An 18652-nucleotide genomic window follows, 5' to 3' on the forward strand; every position below is an offset into this window, starting at 1 on the left:
GTGGGCTGTCTGTTTCACTGAGGCCCTGACCCTCTCATCCTCAGTGTTCCCATCTGCAAAATGGGAATAATGTTATTCAACTCACAGGACCCATGGGGGAATCAGGTGATATAACCCGAGTAGAGCACCTTGGACACAGTGCACCCTCGATACACACTGATTTCACCTCCCTGCCCTTTGGGGAGTCCCCTGCACATGTTGGGGAAATGGAGAAGGACAGGGGGAGACAGGGAGGTCAGGGACAGCTGCTGCCACCCAGGGTCTCCCAGGAAGCACCCACGCCACTTCTCAGAGACCCCTGGCCTGGACAGTGTTTTTTTTCTGTTGTTTTTTAAAAAAATTTATTATTTAATTAATTAATTTTTGGCTGCGTTGGGTCTTTGTTGCTGCGTGCGGGCTTTCTCTAGTTGCGGTGAGCGGGGGCTACTCTTGGTTGCGGTGCACGTGCTTCTCATTACAGTGACTTGTCTTTGTTGCGGAGCTCTAGGCACGCGGGCTTCAGTAATTGTGGCTAGCGGGCTGTAGAGCACAGGCTCAGTAGTTGTGGCTCACGGGCCTAGTTGCTCCACGGCATGTGGGATCTTCCCGGACCAGGGCTTGAACCTGTGTCCCTGGCATTGGCAGGCGGATTCCTAACCACTGCGCCACCAGGGAAGCCCCTGGACAGTGTTTTAAGGCTGGTTCCTCCTTCTGCTAAAGAAAGCAGAGTTTTGGTTAGTGGGCTTCCTCATGAAGCCTAAATACTAGAGGAAACCAAGCAAGTTCTTTTAGTCCTAATCCCCAAAGAGTACAATAGGATCTGTAAGAAATATTCTGGGTCCTGAGGGCACCTGGCTCGGTGGCAGGTGTGAGTCTGTCCACCCCCCAACCCCCATCAGAGACAGTAGGTCCCTGAGGTTGGCTACCAGAAGAGTCGAGGGGTGCATTTCATTGTTCCTGGTGGAGGATGGCATTTGGTGCAGACTACACACAGCCTCACTCGCCCCGGGCACCTAAGTCCACACAAGGGACTGGGACTTCCTTCATCCAGAGAGGACAGGGTTTTACGGTGCTGCTGGTGAGTGCAGAAATAAAAGGTCTTGGTTCCTGCCCTCAAGGGGCTTAAAGTCCCCAGAAGACACAGACCCCGCATTATAATGTGATTCATTTTCTAATGGAAGTGCAGTTTAGAGGGGAGAGTTCTGTAGTCTGCCTTGGGAAGGAAGGAAGTTCTCTCCTGCAAAGTCAGGAGCATGGAGGCGTGTCCTTCCCTTCCCAGCGATGCTCCACTCTGTGGATACGGTGAGGTTGCAGAGTTAGGTTTAACCAGGGTCAGAGTGCCACCCAGTGAGTGAGAGGAAGCCAGAGAGGGACGAGAGAGGGGAGGCTGTGGGAGAGAGTGGATAACGTAAATCACGGAATGCAAGTCGGACAAGAAGGGAAGGCTGGATGGGAGGCGGGAAGGGTGGTGGAAAGACGGTGGTGGGGTCCATGGTTAGTAGGTCCTGGTGAGGTCAGGGAATGCCGAGTTGGCGTTCTGGACGGAGGGCACCAGGAAAACCTGAGAGGTAGCTCTCACCTGGGACGTGTGAAACTGGGATTAAGAAAGGGCCTTGATTATTGGTAGAGCCAATCAAAATGTCATGTGAGCCACATGTGCAATTTTAAACTTTCTAGTAGCCACACAAAAAGGTAGAGACACAGATGAACCGAATTTAAATACAGGAATATATTTGATTTAATCCAGTATATTCAAAATAGTATCAGTTTGATATGTAATCACTGTCAAAGTGATGGAGATATTTATACATTTTTACTCGGGCTGAACCTTCAAAATCCGGTGTGTATTTTGCATTCCGAGCCCATCTCATTTTTGCCCACATTTCGAGTGCATCAGGGAGGACTTGCCATTAGGAGAGGGAAGATAAGGAAGAGTCAGAACTGGAGATTGAGAGAGAGCCACAGTGAGTGCAGAGATGGGGAGGGGAGCAGGTGTCCCTTAGCAACAAGGAGAAGTGTACAGTCGTGTGATGTGAAAGCTGGGATTTTTAGGGAGAAGAGAGAGAAGGTTCTGGAAGTAATGAGGAGCAAAGAAAACCACCTACCGCACCCTTAGGTCAGTTGCATGAATGTGGGAGAGAGAAATCCATACTTGAGAAGACAAGGGAAGCAGGGTTCAGTTAGAAGAAGAAAGAAAAGGAAATGTTCGAGCAGAGGTTGGGGAAATCAGGGTTTTTTGGATGACTGGCTGGGACATCTTGGGCCACAGTGGGAAGGTTTCAGCAGATGGGGAGGGAGATGTCAAAGGAGAAGAAACAAGGCTGTCTGGAGATTACGGTGGGTGATGGGGAGCCCTGGGGCTTCTGTGGGGCTGATAGAAGTCAGGATCGAGGACTCAGTGAGGTTGGGGTGCTGGTGTCAGGGCAGAACTGCTGGCAAGACTGAGTGTTGGTGATAGGGGTCTTGCCAGGAGCACACAGAGCCCTAGGGCACCAGCACCCCCTTCCCAACGGTGGTGTGTGGGCCAGGGGAGGGGGGCCTTGTCCTGGAGTGCCAGGAGCTCTGGAGATCATTTTGGCTCTTGTGGAGGCAGGGAGATCGGGGGAGGCCAAGGGAGGTGGTGGGAAGGGGGCAGGGGTCTTGTAGCAGTGATGATATGATGTGATACATACAAGCGATCATGATACAATGGTTGCCCTTGATGGAACATCAGGCTGTGCTCAGGGCTTCAATACATTGTCTCCAAAGCACAGGGAGCTCAGCTTGGTGCTCTGTGATGACCTAGATGGGTGGGATGGTGGGGGGCAGGGATGGGAGGGAGGTCCAAGGGGGAAGGAATATATGTATATGTATAGCTGATTCACTTCGTGGTACAGCAGAAACTAACACAACACTGTAAAGCAATTATACTCCAATAAAAAGAAATAATTAAGGTAAATTAAAGAAAGCATCTCAGGACATATTATTATTCCCAGTTTGTCGATGAGAAGGTAACATCTTAGGTGAAGCAAATTGCCCAAGGTCACCCATGTAGTCAGAGGCAGAGCCTGGATTCAAATCCACATCTGCCTGGTCCCTAAACCCCGCCCCTCAGCGTAGCTCACCCTGTTCACTGCGGTTCCAGGACTCGGAGACCCTGGACTTTCAAGAGCTAGGCTGCTGGTGGTGAGGGGCTGAGAGTGGATTCTTGGAGTTTCAGGTTTCAGAGGTGGAGACGTCCTGGGCAATGACAAAGCTAGGACGGGGCCGTGGGAATAAATGGCTCTGTTGCAGGAGAGAGATGGAATGAATTATTCTAAGAGGAAATAGATATAAACCCAAATAGGTTTGGACAAGAGCACAAGGACAGGGTCTTAAATGGCTTCAGAGGGAAGCCTGGGACACTATCCTCTACAGACATTAGGTCAGAGAAATGCCCCTCTCTCGCCAGCATCCTCCCCCTTCCCCCTACCATCTCCTGGGGCTTCTGGGCTGGAGTCTAAACTGCATATGCAGAGTTCAGCAGTAGGTTTCGGAAGATATAAACACGGCCATGAAGAGGGAGGCCAGTAGGGTAGGGCTGGCCGGGACCCTGCCCTGCAGAGGCAGATGCTGGTTAACCTGAGGTCCAGCCACAGAGCCGATGGGGGCCCGTGATGGTTCCAGCCTTCCGCACAGTGTCCTGAAGCCCACCTGTTCCCTGGTACCTTCCTACTTCCTGCTATCTGGCTTGAGATTGAGTTCAAGTCAAGATAACCCAAGATGTTCATAGCGGGCAGAAGAAGCCATGTGTTTAGGAAGTCCTGTTAAGAGAGGGGGCTGCAGGGAGGGGCTGCCTACTGGCCTCCTCTCCTGACGCTCCGTGTGGATGAGTTTCTCCAATTAATGGAGGAGGGACTGGGAAGATAGAACGTACCCGAGACCCGAAGGCGGCAGATGGCAGCGATCAGGTTGGGAGGGGCAGATTGAAAAGGATCAAGAGGGCAGGGGAGACTGGGACAAGTGTCCTGTCTGAAGCTTGCAGGAACCGTTTGGTTTATGGCGCTCGGCTCTCCCTGCGTGTTGATTCTAGAGCACTATTCACTCTTAACAGTTTCTCTGTTTGCAAATGATCTCATAGTTTGTGCACTGGTAACAGTGAGCTTGATCTTGTCCCTTTGCCCGGAAAGTTCTATCTGGGCATCTTGCTTCTCTGGTCCCGTTCTGACCTCAGTATATTATGCAGGAATTCCTTTCTTCCCTCTGGAGCTATGATGATCTCCCAACCCTGACCTAAGGGCATCTATTAAAATGTAATATGACATCTTAAGTATTCTAAGCATTTCCAGTGTGTCCAGGGGGAGCTGCCTTTCACATGTAGGTTTATGGGGATTGGGGGCGGGGGTGGTCCCTGGATGCTGACAGACTGAAGGTGAAAAGGGCACTGTCTTGCCAGTGGGTGGAAGTAAGAAAAGTCTGCCTACCTCGGGACACCCAGGGCAGCCCCAGGACCCTCAGCTTGTTGAGTGTGTCCTTTCCCTGCCCTCTGAGAAAGGCCCTCCTGGTAAAGTGTTCTGTTTGTGACCAGGAATATAAAAATGGTTGTTCCAGCTACTATTTCTAGGTAAGTTTTCAAAGCCCCAAAGTTCTTTGTATCTAGTTTAGGTCCTAGGTTCTAGGAGTTGATGAACATCTCTTGGAGGGGCAAAACTCCATCACCAAAGGAAAGAGCACAATGCCTGGATACAAAGGTGAATTGAGTGGTGGAGAGGAGGATGTTTCCTATTCCAAGGCTCCAAGATGTCAAAGCATCAAATACAGAAACTAGAATACATGGTTAGTACAAAAGCCTAAACGATGGCTTGGAAGGCCCAGTAAATCTGTCTTCAGTTTATTAGTCTCACTTGTCTACAAACAGCCAACTGATGTTAATTGAGTATCTGCTATATGCCAGGACGTGTGGGATCCAGAGATGAATCACAGACCCTGTTCTCTGGGAGCTGACCCTCGACAAATGTGTATTTTTATTCATTGATTGATGGGTGCAATTCCGTTCTCATTATGAACTATCCCATTATTGGCCATGATTTCCCAGTGAAGCTCTATACCTGACAGCTGTTGGTTCTAGGCCTTAGCAGGTGACAGAGGTTCAGTGGGTCTGAGGACCATCGTCTTTGCTCAGATCTGCTCAACTCCCACCTGTGGCCCAGCCTGTACTGCTTCCCGTGCAGAGGCCAGAGCTGGAGGCTTCTGAGCCTGGAGGCTTCAGGGACAGTCCCAGCTCCCTCCCATACAGGTGGCATGGGCTGAGACTTTAGCCTTCCTGTCTTCAAAACCAAACAGCCAGGTGGCCCTTCCAACTCAACTGGCGGTGGGATTTGGGGGAGTGAGACAGGGGTGGGGCGGAGGGTATTAAACCTATCCATTCCTGCCCCGAGGATAAACCAATTCATCCAACCAAGGTGGACCAGGGCATGGGCGGGAGGTTGCTCTAGCAGCCTGGAAAGAGTAATGATTTAAACATGGAAATAGCTGAGCCCTGGCCTCCACATTGCTAACACATCATCAGATGATTTATTTCCTCTGACAAGGCGCCAGGAGAGGAACTGGGAATCTTTCTGAGAGGGAGCCAGAGCCACTCTATTGGAGGAGGGTCTTTGGCCCCTATTTAGGTCGAACCCTGAGCCCACTGTTGTTTTGAGTCTCTCTGCATTGCGACAGCATTTCTTCCAATCCATGCGCTGCCCATGTTGGGTAAGAGTATGGGCATCTTCCCCTAGCCCCAGGACCTGCTTCTTCTTCCTGGGACTCCCTGGCCGCTCCCCTCCTCCTGGGTTGCAGTGACCAGCCAGCTCACCTTGACTGCCCTCTATCCCCTCCCACCTGGCTTTCTCTCTTCATCCCTCGGCCCCAGCTGCAAAATTATATGCACACCAGCCAGAGTCCCTTCCCGCTGCTGATAAATAAGCACACAAGCCCCTGATTGTTCTCAAGAATTTTTATGCAGAGTAACTTGAGAAATAGATAGGGATGGAAAAAATAACAAGTATTGCAGGGAAGTTACAAAATATCTCTAGAAGTACTTGGAGAAACTGTCCTAGGTCACCATAACATCTAGATTGAATTAGCTCCACCATCCCTCCCTCTCCTTTTCTTAGAAATGGGATCCCATCGGATCATGCAGAGGACTGTAGTCTCCTTTGTCTGGCGCCCTCACTGGTCTGCCTTGAAGACTCAGGTGTGTGGTCCAACAGGGCAGAGGTGATTGGTGCTCACCCCACCCCGGCTGGTGGTTTGGGACCCTCCTAGACTCAGGTCAGATGAAACTGCTCTGCAATGTTCCTGCCTGACACCCTCCTCTGCCCTTTATTGAGGAAAAGTAAACAGAGGTCTCCATGAAAGCCAGAAAGTGGTGGCAGCTTCAAAGACAGAGGTTATTTGGGGCTGCCTATTACAATGAACAATGTGAGTGATGAGTAACCGGAGTGAGGATGATGAAGTCAGCCTTGGGAGGGTTTAACAGGATCCTTGGATGGGATGAGCGCCAAGGTCCCTCCCAGCCGTAAAACCTTATCTCCACCTGCTGTGTGTGAGCTATGGGACCACAGAGAACAACAACAACGACAAAAAAATGGCTGAGTGTTTGTTGTTGGTAAAACTCAATTAGGTGACAATTGAATCATTTCATCCTGTTTTATTTTTATTTTTATTTTTTTAAATTTATTTATTTTTAAGGTTGTTTAGACCCAGGTTCTTTGGAAAGAAGTAAATACCCACTTTTATCAGATGATGCAATTTGTGAGTATTTTTTCAAATGGAAGGAAAATAAATTCAAACAGATAACTCCCCAAATGCCTTAAAATTATGGTTAAGAAATTGAAAAATCAGTTTTGTAAAGAAAGGCTAAATTGATGCAAGGGCTAACTCAGAATGCTTTCTCATGTCTCCCAGCCAATATGTGACAGGGGCAGGCTTTGACTCTGTCTGCACAGAGCCCCAAAACCATGCTTGTCCCCCTGTGAGAGTGTCAGGGACCCTCACCTGCCTAATATCGTACAGGGAAACAAAGACCCAGAGGTTCTGATGCTCCCACTGACACTGGGGGACCATCTCACGACTCAACCTCAGCTCAGCTGTCTGGGACCAAGTGGTTTTCAGATAAACTTTCCTTTTCTGTTCTTTAACCCTTGCTCCCAAGCACTTCACCACCCTCAGTAAGCAGTATTTTAGCAAAAGCTCTTTAGGGGGTACTCTTGTTCCCATGATTAAAAGGAACCCGTCACAATTTTAACCTCTGGGAATAATACAATAGTTTGAGGCAACCTCCTTTTGTGTGTGTCCTATTAAAGAGAAATCAAAGTTTAAAAAAAATTAAACGAAGCTCTGATAATAGAAAGACTTTAATTGATTTTCCAAAAATGTGTCTCCATATTGTTGTTGTTGTTTTTTTAAACAGATTAGTGGTTTTCTTTTTTTTTTAATTATTTGTTTATTTATTTATTTATGGCTGTGTTGGGTCTTCGTTTCTGTGCCAGGGCTTTCTCTAGTTGCGGCGAGCGGGGGCCACTCTTCATCGCGGTGCGCAGGCCTCTCACTATCATGGCCTCTCTTGTTGCGGAGCACAGGCTCCAGACGCGCAGGCTCAGTAATTGTGGCTCACGGGCCTAGTTGCTCCACGGCATGTGGGATCTTCCCGGACCAGGGCTCGAACCCGTGTCCCCTGCATTGGCAGGCGGATTCTCAACCACTGCACCACCAGGGAAGCCCTTCATATTGTTTTGATATGACAAAAGCCTTACTCCAGAACTGGGTACCTCGATGCCATAGATGCATGATTTCATCATTGAATCAGAACAAGAATGTCCAGGGTTGTGGCTTAGGCCTCTGGATGTCAGCATCAGCACCACGCGTGATGATGGTGCTCAGCTAGGATTAGGTGCCAATTCAGTCCCAATGACTTGCTCCCACAGTTCACCTACGTGGGCACTAAGTGGCTATTCCAAGTCGTCGGTGAATAAGGAAAGCCAAGATTTTGTTTATTTTTTCAGGCCAAAATTTTGCTCAAAAATTGGTTTTTCAGCCAACAAAAATGTGTCAACTATTTGCATACAACAACTGTAAGAACCAGTCTTTGCACCAAAAATAAATGACTTACACATGTCTTTTGTTTTTTTTATAAATTTATTTATTTATTTATTTAATTTTTGGCTACGTTGGGTTTTTGTTGCTGTGCGCGGGCTTCCTCTGGTTGTGGCGAGCGGGGGCTGCTCTTCGTTAAGGTGCGCGGCTTCTCACCGCGGTGGCTTCTCTTGTTGTGGAGCACGGGCTCTAGGCGCACGGGCTTCAGTAGTTGTGGCAAGTGGACTCAGTAGTTGTGGCGCCTGGGCTTAGTTGCTCCGTGGCATGGGGGATCTTCCCAGACCAGGGCTCGAACCCGTGTCCCCTGCATTGGCAGGTGGATTCTTAACCACTTCGCCACCAGGGAAGTCCCACATACCTTTGTTCTTGCAAAGAACCTTATTGCAGTTCTGCTGTGTGCTGGTTGATGGGTAGGGAAATGGGTGAGTCTCAGAGAACCTTTAGACAAGCAGGATAGGGAGAGATGGAAATCGACAACTGTGAATAATGAGGTTAGTATCAGAGATGAGGGCAAGGTTCTGACGTGGTTATTTCAATGGCACTTAATCCTTAACATTTTACCTTCTAGATTATTCTTAATCTTGAACATCTAAAAAGTTTGGTTTTGCTTCTCTATAAGTGAATTCTTCTACGGAGAGCATCCACTTTTTCTCCACAACTTGCATTGAACTGTGATTTAATTACTTTTACTAAAGTTAATGATTCTCAGAATGTGACTATATACGACAGTGGTATTCAAGGTGACATATGGGTGTGAATTTGTTATTTTAATAGTTAGATATTTATTTTAAAGGAATAAGTACCATTTATTTATTCCATTAATAATAATGGAATAGGAAGATACTAATTTTCCACTTATGAGGATGATATAAAATTTCCTTCTTACATAAATTTAAGTTTAAAAAAAAAAGTGGAGTGAGAAAGAAAATAATAGCCCAGGGATACTCAGCTATGGGAAAATTGTGCAGCTACATGGAGATGGGTGTTTAGAGGTGGGGAAACCACCCATCGGACTGCTTCTAGCCATTCATCAGCAAGCACGGCTCCACACAACATCTCCCAGCCTGGCCTTCGGAACCCAGTCTGCAAGTCACTTTGTACTTATTTTTTAGTTCCTATTTGCCCTTCTGGAGTCACTAGCCTGTCCAAGCCTCTTGAGCCTCCTTCTCTTGGCTTCCTGATCGTCTGAGATGTCAACCCGCCTTTCTGGAGGCCACTGCAAGATGAAAACCCTTTCCCTTGATTCTCCCAGATCTTAGAAGAGTTTTTGTTTTGTTTTTTTGGTGTCATTCTCCCCCTCGATCTGGTTTTGTGTGTGACCATGTCTGCAAGCAACGACTATGTTTAATAACTAACAGCTTGGTCTGGTACTTTCCTCAGAACAGTTCTCACACGGAGGAAGAAAGTTTTCTTCTTCAAGTCACAGTTTTCAAATTTCTAATAGCTGTAAATCAGACGATAAAGCTGGAGAGAAAGAGAATAGATTTCAGCCCATCTACAAAAGCCTGTCCTTCAAAGCCCTGCTGAGTTGCTGCCTCTTCAAGGCAGACCCTGAGATGACCTGCAACACAGAAGGACTCACTGCCTCTGCAGTGCCATGCTTTGCTTGTGCCATATCGCCCCTCTACACCTGCTTCATTCACACCTGTGTGATAGTTACCAGTTTATATGTCTTCTTCCCCTCGGGTGTGAGCATCTGAAAGGCAGTGATTGTATCTTCATCTCTCATTCAACAGATATTTTCTGAATGCCTGCTGTGTGCCAGGCACTGGTTTAGGAACTGGAAAGTTGGACGTGAATGACACTGACAAAATCTCTCCCTCACACAGCTTGTTATCCTTGTATTTCCCAATGTCTACCATAGTGTATTAGTTATCTACTGCTGCGTAACAAATGACCCCAAACCTTAGCAGCTTAAAACAACAAAATTTGTTATCTCACTCCATTTCTGAGGAAGCCGTGGGTGTGCAAGGAAATCCAAGATTTTGTTTATTTTTTCAGATCCAAAATTCTGCTCAGAAAATATGTATATACATATAGTCCAATCTGGCAGAAATCTGGGAGCAGCTTAGCTGGGTTGTTCTGGCTCAGGGTCTCTCATGAGACTGCTGTCAAGATCTCAGCCAGGGTGTAGTCATCTGAAGGCTTGATTTGGCTGGAGGACCTGCTTCCAGACTCACTCATGTGGCTGTTGGCTGAAGGCCTCTGTTCCTTACCATGTAGACTCTCCATAGTGTATTCATGACATAGTGGCTGGCTTCCCCACAAATGAATATTTCAAGAGAGAGAAAGAGTAAGCAAGAAGGAAGCTGCAGTGTCTTTTCTCTCATCTCAGAAGCGACCCATCATCACTTCTACCATATTCTACTAGTCACACAAGCCAATCCTGGTACAATGCAGAAGGAGACTATACAAGGGGTTGGGATCATCTGGGGCCATCTTGAAGGCTGGCTACCACAGTAGGGCTACCACAGTAGGACTGTGGGTGTTCAATAAAAGTCTGTTAGAGTTTTTACCCCAACAATCCGTAAGTCAAAACCTTTACTGAGACTTCCCTGGTGGTCCAGTGGTTAAGAATCTGCCCTCCACTGCAGGGGACGTGGGTTCGATCCCTGGTTTGGGAACTAAGATCCCACATGCCTCGGGGCAACTGAGCCTGTGCGCTCTAGAGCCCACGCCACAACTAGAGAGGAGCCTGAGTGCTGCTACAAAGATCCCTCAACTAAGACACAATGCAGCCAAATAAATAAATAAATATTTTTTTAAAAAACCTTTACTTTTTTTAAATAGACTAACTTTTAGAGCAGTTTTAGGTTTACAACAAAATTAAGTGGAAATTACAGAGAGTTTCCATGTACCCCCTGCCCCACACGTGCACAGCTTCCCTTATAATCAACATCCCCCACCAGGGAGGGGCATTTGTTACAACTGATGAACCTACACTGACATGTCATTATCGTGCAAAGTCCATAGTTTACGTTAGGGTTCACTCTTGGTGTTGAGCATTGTATGGGCTTAGACAAATGTATAATGACATGTATCCATCATTACAGTATCATACAGAGGAGTTTTACTGCCCTGAAAGTCCTCCGTGCTCCACCTGTTCATCCCTCCCCACTCCCAACCCCTGGCAACCACTGATCTTATTACTGTCCCTATAGTTTTGCCTTTTCTAGAATGTCATAAATCTGGAATCATACAGTAAGTAGCTTTTTCAGATTGGTGTCTCTTACTTACTAATCGGCACTTAAGCTTCCTCCATGTCTTTTCATGGCTTGATAGCTCATTTCTTTTACTTTTTTAAAAAAATAAATGAGCATACTGTTTTTACTGATTGCATTGTTTTGGAGTGTTTCCAATCTTCCACGAAGCTTAAGTAATTTGAATGGTCTACTCAGCTAACATGCTGCTGCTATGTTATATTAAAAAGTCAATAAAAGTGTTTTGGGCAGACTTAGTAACTTGTCTTTCCCCTAAATTGTCTTCTTTCCCTTACAGTCATATTCTCTAGCCATCTTGCCAGAAACATTCCGTGAAGTTCCACTTGTGGAACGGTACTTCACTGAATGTTTCTGGAAAATCTCTATTTGAAACCCTTGTTATGTTCTATCTAGAATGAATTTTGTGTAATGCGCAAGGTAATTGAGTCTTGCTAAAGGAACTGAGCTCTCTCAGACGAAGGTCTATGTTGTGTGTGTAAGTTGATGAAGGGATCTGTCACCAGGGGTGCTTGCTATTAGACAGAAGCCTCAGGTAGAGGAGAAGGGAACTACTCTTTTTTGATGGAGAAAAAATAGAACTATATCATTGCAGTTTGCCCCACTGTTACAATGAGCTGGCAATACACGTGCAAGCAACAGGGCAAGATGCAAGTTAGCAGTCTTCTTGGCTGTGTGATTTTCCTCCCCCATTCTGCCAAATATTGAAAGTTAGTACAGACTTGACAATAAAGGGATGACGCTCTAATTAGTGGGAGTAAAGGAAAAGTAGCCCTTGCTCTTGTGACTGATTGGTTTAGGAAAATGTTTTCATTCCTAAAGGGAGGAAGGGGTCCTGATTGCTTTGTTTTCCTCCGGAAGGTGAAAAATTTCAAACTGAATGACAATTAGCACTAATCTAGCACTTTATAAATCGTAAGTAGCCTCACTAGTCAATCCGTGAATGTGTGTTGTTTGCACTTAATCCCTTACTGTATTAATGTTCAGCTTACTAAACAGACTGCCTCAAGCTCAGGCAAAGTATTAATATAATGTCTTGTGCCTCAATAAAAAAGTTACGTGCAAAAAGTTATATCAACTTCTTTTTGAGAGAACGATTTCTTTTTTGTAATGAACAAGAAATAGAACATTTCAGTGAAACTGGAACAGTTAACAGCATATGGTTGAACTTAATTAAACCTTCAAGGGAAATAAGAAGAGGGTCAAACAAAGGCAACAAATGAAGAAGCCCAAGATGGATTGGGGATAAACATAAGGACAATAGCATTTCAGCCTGGGTATCTTCTGACCCCTCCCAGTAGCTAGGCTGCCATCATTCTCATCATTATGTCAAGAAAAGCAGGGATGAGGAGAGCTGGAACAACCATCGCAATAAAGATACTAATGTTTGTATAATACACTATGCTATGCCTACCGCTTTGACTCTTGAGGGAAAAAAACTTTTCTCTAAGAGCTGCAACCCGCCAGCCAGTGGCTCTCATGAGAAAAAAAAAAAAAGACAAAATGCTACAAGAAGCTTGCGTATTTAGGAGCAAAACAGGTTATAGATCCTACTGTGTGGAAAGAGATAGAAAATTCTGGAAAAGAAGATTTAGGGTGAGTTAGAAAGATGTGCAAGTCTTTGTGGAAAATCAGGTTAAGTCTAGAAAATTTGCTAACATTTAAGTGTTGATGAGAATGGTAACTGAATTTGTATTTCTCGACAACTCGTTCCAAATCGTACCCGATGTTTTACGGAAATAGTATGTAATAGTCCAACTTAGCTATTTTAACAACAGCATTTTCAATAAAATGGAGTAAATGCGTGGGAAAATGTTCCTCACTGAACAATACCTCTGGAGAGCCAGGGCACCAGCGTGGTCACCGCCATTTCCCTTGTGGTCACCAAACCTCCTGAAGGCCGTGCAGTTGGCAGTGTTACCTGAGAGGTGATAAGGAGCCCCCGAAGCACCTCAAATGTTTTCTGACTCTCAATTATTTCAACATCTGCTGTCAGCCTTTTCCGGTTCCCACCCGTGCCTCCATGAGCAATGTTCTCCAGTTGGCAATACTCTCCCTTGCAGGGGGCAGAGAATAAGCATGATAGGGACATGCGTACTTTGAAAAAAAAAATGCCCTCCATAGATTCTTTTTTTAAATAATTAATTAATTAATTAATATTTTGGCTGTGTTGGGTCTTCATTGCTGTGCGTGGGCTTCCTCTAGTTGCGGTGAGCGGGGGCTACTCTTCATTGCGGCGCGCGGGCTTCTCATTGCAGTGGCTTCTCTTGCTGCGGAGCACGGGCTCTAGGCTCGTGCGGGCTCAGTAGTTGTGGCTCGCGGGCTCTAGAGCACAGGCTCGGTAGTTGTGGCGCACGGGCTTAGTTGCTCTGCGGAATGGGGGATCTTCCCGGACCAGGGCTTGAACCCGTGTCCCCTGCATTGGTGGGCAGATTCTTAACCACTGCACCACCAGAGAAGTCCCCCCTCCATAGATTCTTACCTGCCGTGCTGGGGGTCAGGGCGAGACGGCATCCCTTCCTCTCCATTGTCAGCTGACAGAGCAGGTGGACGTTGATGAGCTTGCTGGCCTCTGCACTGGCCATCTGAAGGCTGCCTCGAAGGAGAAGTCCAGTGGAAAGAGGACAGAGGGTCAGGGCACCTGGGTCCTCACCCAGGATTTGTCACTAACATTTGATGTTCTTCATCTGTAAACAGAAGGGGTTGAACTAGACAATCCATAAGTTCCATTAGAACTCATATTTTGCTGTTCCATTTTGGCCAGAACCTGATGAGCCTTGTGTAATTTCACAGGATGAAGTTAGGTACTATGTTTTCCTGTAAATCTTAACCCGAGGTTGTAAACTGGTGGTCGGATGCGGCATGTAAATGTGTTTTGTTTTGTTTACGCTCCCTAGTGGTTTCTTTTTTTTTTTGCTCTAATTAGTTGTCAACACTTAAAAAAAGGGAGATTTCTCCAAATCACTTCTGACTTGTCTTGAAGCCAGAAGTGGTTTGGAGAAGTGATTTTTGGATCTGCCGACGCCCGGCCCTTCTTCCTGCATGGCAACCTCTTCTGGACTGGGCATGCACTGTTGGTTTCCCCAGGCCCACCTGGCCCACATCCCTTCCAGGCCACTGTTAGAAGCTGGAGTTTGCAACCTCTTTCTAAAATTCTCTCCATCTTCTCCTAATCACATGGGACAATAGCACTTTATAAAGGACACATATTCCAGCCTATTTGAGCTTTCTCTGTGACTTGGACTGGCTCTAGGAGGCGGGTTTGCGTGGCCTCGTGAGCTGTGGGCATGCCTGTCTGGCTAGTTCGTGAGCACAGAGGGTGGGAGGAGAGATAGAAGCAGAAAAGCTTCTCACGATTCAGAAATGCTTCCCACCATTCCAGCTGCATTACAGATGTGCAGAAGTTGTGTGAGAGGTTCCATGTGAACATCTGCAGGCATCAGGGAGAGATGAGACCAAAAGAGAAAAAGGGCTTTGGGGATTTTCAAATGTCTTTTTTCCTCTTCTTCTTACCCTTATTGTCTAGGTCCGTGCCACAGAGGACGGGCGGGAGGCTGCTGCACCCAGCTGGGCTCCCTGTCGGCCCTGAAGCACGCAGTCCTTGGGCTCTACCTGCTGGTCTTCCTGATTCTCGTGGGCATCTTCATCTTAGCAGGTAAGAGCATCCTTTCCCATCCTGGCCTTTAAGGAGGTGAGCAAGAAGTGAGAGCAGATGGGAAAACTGGGGAGCTGGAGCTCTTCTTTCCCACAGTCAGGAACCCAAACACTGCTTTTCTCACCATGGAAACCACAAAGGAGGAAGCTGGCTGGTCTTTCCGACCAGGCCTGACTCTGAGCAGCGTTGCCTGTTTTGTGTGGGATGAGGAGCTGGCAGGGGCTATATGAGCATGGGAAATCTCTTGAGTCCAGGAGTAGAGACCTAGCTGCTCCAGGTGGCTTCTGCCTTGTCCTGCCTCATAGTGTGACGCTGTGCATTACACTGGACCTCCCTAGAGCTCTGCACTATGGTTCATACTGAGCAGGCTGGGCCCCCTGTCCTGGGATGTGATGAAAATACTGAGCAGGCTGGGCCCCCTGTCCTGGGATGTGTCTCAAAGTTCTGAGACACTTTGTTGCTGAGGCTAATCAGGGTCATGGTAAACCTGCTGCCCCTTTGTGATTACTGGGGGTGGGATGAGGTTGCCCCAGGTCAGCCGGGCTCTTCTCCCCAGTTTCTGTCTGTAGAACAGGCTGGACTTTGGTCCATGTCCTCTAGCCCAGAAGAAGAGCTCATGGACCCAGGAAGGGATCAGATGGAAGATCCCATGCTTTGATCAGCCCAGCTCACACACAGGTCAGACCACCGTGATGGAGATGGTGGAGCAGCTAGGGACAGAGACCGTGGTGGTCTCTCCTGACTCCCACCCAGAGGGAGAGAGGCTCAATCCCCACCTATCTCGATGGAGGTATATAAAGCTTGACAAAGTGAGGCCAAGGGATCAGTTTATTTCAGCATCACTCATCTTACATGAGTGCCTACTTTGTGCGGGGTTCCATGCTAGGATTGGAGACACTGCTAAATAAGACCCAGGGGCTCCCCTCCTGGAGCTTCCAGTCTAGGGGAGGAGGTGGGAACACAGAGGTAGAGCCCTGTCTCAAGGCAGAATGTGACAGGGACTATGATGGGGCCTTTGATGTTGACACACAAGTGCTGTGGTGGCCCAGAGGAGATGCACACAGAGCAAGCGTGGCTGTTGCATGGAGGGGCCCGGGTGGGGTACGGGGAATGTAGTCAGCGGAAGGCTGCTGGCCAGACAGATCTGACTTGGAGCGCGGAGGGTGGGGTCCTTGACTTAACTCTTAATTAACTTAACCCTTAACTCTAGGAATATGGAGGCCAAGTCCTTGCGGATGACCCCTCACTAGAAATCCCTGGTCTCGTGTCACTTTCTGTCAAATGAGACTAGTCTCTTGGGCCCGGTGATGGGATAATCAGTGCTGCCTTTGCCCTCAGATTCCCACACTCGGGGCAAAGGGCATCACTAGGGGTGGTGTCTGTCCCATCAACCATTGACCCGGGTTGCGGGGCAGCCAACAGCAACAATGAGAGAAACTAATGATTCGTCCAAGGGATGATGTCCAGCCAGAGGATTTTTTGAACATGTTCTTGGGCTGCTCAGTGAGAGATTGGGATCTGGGTTTTGTGGGCTTGGCAGCCACGACCATAACAAATTTCCAGAATTTTTGGAAAGTGTTTCGGCCTAGCAGGAAAGCTGGGCTATGGTATTACAACTACTCTGCTGAACAAGAATTTTTAGGTGACAGAAGAGGGTCTGGAGGAGAGAGCCAGGCTGGTGGGGACCCTGGGGCAGGTCTCTGGAGCCCTGGAAGGCCTGGAAGGGCATCATCTCTTGGGTTTCAGAGGAATGAAAGTTCTCTTCCGCGGTCTGAAGGGCTGCCATGGGGAAAAGGACGGACATATTCTGTGTGGTCTCAGAGGGTAGAACTAAGTGAATGCGTAGATTTTGTAAAGAGACAAATTCCCATTCAAAATAGAGGAGACTTTCTAACAAGAAGTGGTACCCAGAACAATGCAGAGAGGCTTTTCTCCTGGCTTGGAGGTCGAATGGGATTTATGATGATGTTCTGGAAGTTTCAGAAAGGAGGGTGGAGCATGGTTTCCTAATCTAATGGAAACATTGCCTCGCTTCCTGTTATTCCATGTGGAAATCTGGGGAGGATTTTGATCATCATAATTACCTTTGAACCTGAAGTTTATGAGTACCAGATTGCCTGCGTGGAATGAAAATTTGGGGTGGATTGGAACTGATCTGATGAAACAGAGCATCAGACTTTATCTCTTGGCTCTGTGGCCTGGCCACTGTCACCTTCCCAGTTTCTTGTCCGGAAAATCATGTTGGCCTCTGGGAGAGGTTTGAGGAGGGTAGCCAATGAAAAACTATTGTAACCAGCTGCCCCTTCCCTAGGGAGGGGACTTAGGAATGTGGTGGATGAGTCCGGAGTTCTTCAAAGAGGCCCTTCCTGACGTTGGGTAGGACGTTTCTTCAGATTACCCTGATTGAAGACCTCCAGGGATGCTCCTTTTCAAAAATACCAAGATGGTGGAGAGATGCATGGTTCAGTGTAAACCAGAGCTAACCTGGCCTTTTCTTAGGTGTCCTGCTGTGGCTGCTTCCTCATTTGGGGCAGAACTTGCTCTCCAGTGCCCTACTGAGGTCACCTTTCATAGGAGGTACTATGTTCTGAATTGTGTCCCCTCCAAAATTTATGTATGAAGCCTTAACCCCCAGTGTGATGGTATTTGGAGGTGGGGCCCTAGGGAGCTAATTAGGTCATGAGGGTGCGGCCCTTATGATGGGGTTAGTGGCCATATAAGAAGAGGGGAGAGAGAGACACAGAGAGAGAGAGATCTCTGCCATGTGAGGACACAGGGAGAAGGGGCCATCTGAAGCCAGGAGGAGAGTCCTCACCAACAACCAAATCCGCCTGCACTTTGATCTTGGACTTCCCAGCCTCTACAACTGCGACAAATAAATTTCTGTTGTTTAAGCCACCCGGCCTATGGTATTTGGAGATGGGGCACTAGGGAGCTAATTAGGTCATGAGGGTGGGGCCTTGTTATAGCAGCCCTAGTTAAGACAAGAGGAGTTCTGTATGAACCACTCTTAGACTTCAAAACCTCCTCGTTGACACAAAGCTCATACATCTGACAATTGGATGACAAAATTAACCACTGCAGCCAAGTGCCATGTCTGAATACCTGGTTGGTAACATCTGATTGAAGTACAGATGCCTGCTCTTACTTCAATATTACCAAATTATAGTCTCACTGCATAAAAATATTACTCATAAAATTTCTCATGGGATTTCTCTCGATTCCTTTCTTTATCCAAGTATTCAAAATAAAAGACAAATACTGTATCTGTGTTTATGCAGCATCTCAGCATCCCCTCTCAGGTTAATCCAGCCATTGCCCAAACTATGTACTATATTGGGCTTTCTACCCACCACCTAACTCTCCATTCCTGACCAGCATCCTCTTGGGAGCTTTCCTCTGATATTCCCACACCATCACTGGGTTCTATGCCCACAGTCTTCCATCATCTCCCAAGAAGGCAGCATCGGTCCATTCTTCCCAAATTCCTCTAAGCCTTTCTATGTCTTCAACCCATTTTACCTGGACTGATGGTTTCCTATTATGTTTTTGTTCTGTTCCAGCGTTCATTGTGGGACAGTAAAGACTCTCAGGCTTAAGTTCATGAACAGGAGAATTGAGATTGGATGGTCACGTGGTCAGGAGGTCCTCCATCTAGCACTTTATGGAAGATGTCCTCTCTGATGGAGTTCAAGGGTTAGAG

The 18652-nt window shown here is 47.2% G+C and overlaps 1 protein-coding gene across 1 annotated transcript in view; it reads left to right on the forward strand.

Annotated features, from left to right (window-relative positions):
* Window positions 1-18652, forward strand: part of SCARA5 (scavenger receptor class A member 5) — a 117329-nt gene that overhangs the window by 9670 nt on the left and 89007 nt on the right. Inside the window, exon 3 of the mRNA XM_059926835.1 lies at window positions 14821-14949. Coding sequence (XP_059782818.1) covers window positions 14821-14949 — 129 coding nt within the window. The remainder of the gene's footprint in view (window positions 1-14820; window positions 14950-18652) is intronic.

The sequence above is a fragment of the Balaenoptera ricei genome, chromosome 6, assembly GCF_028023285.1.
Source record: "Balaenoptera ricei isolate mBalRic1 chromosome 6, mBalRic1.hap2, whole genome shotgun sequence".
In the NCBI taxonomy this organism is placed as follows: Eukaryota; Metazoa; Chordata; class Mammalia; order Artiodactyla; family Balaenopteridae; genus Balaenoptera; species Balaenoptera ricei.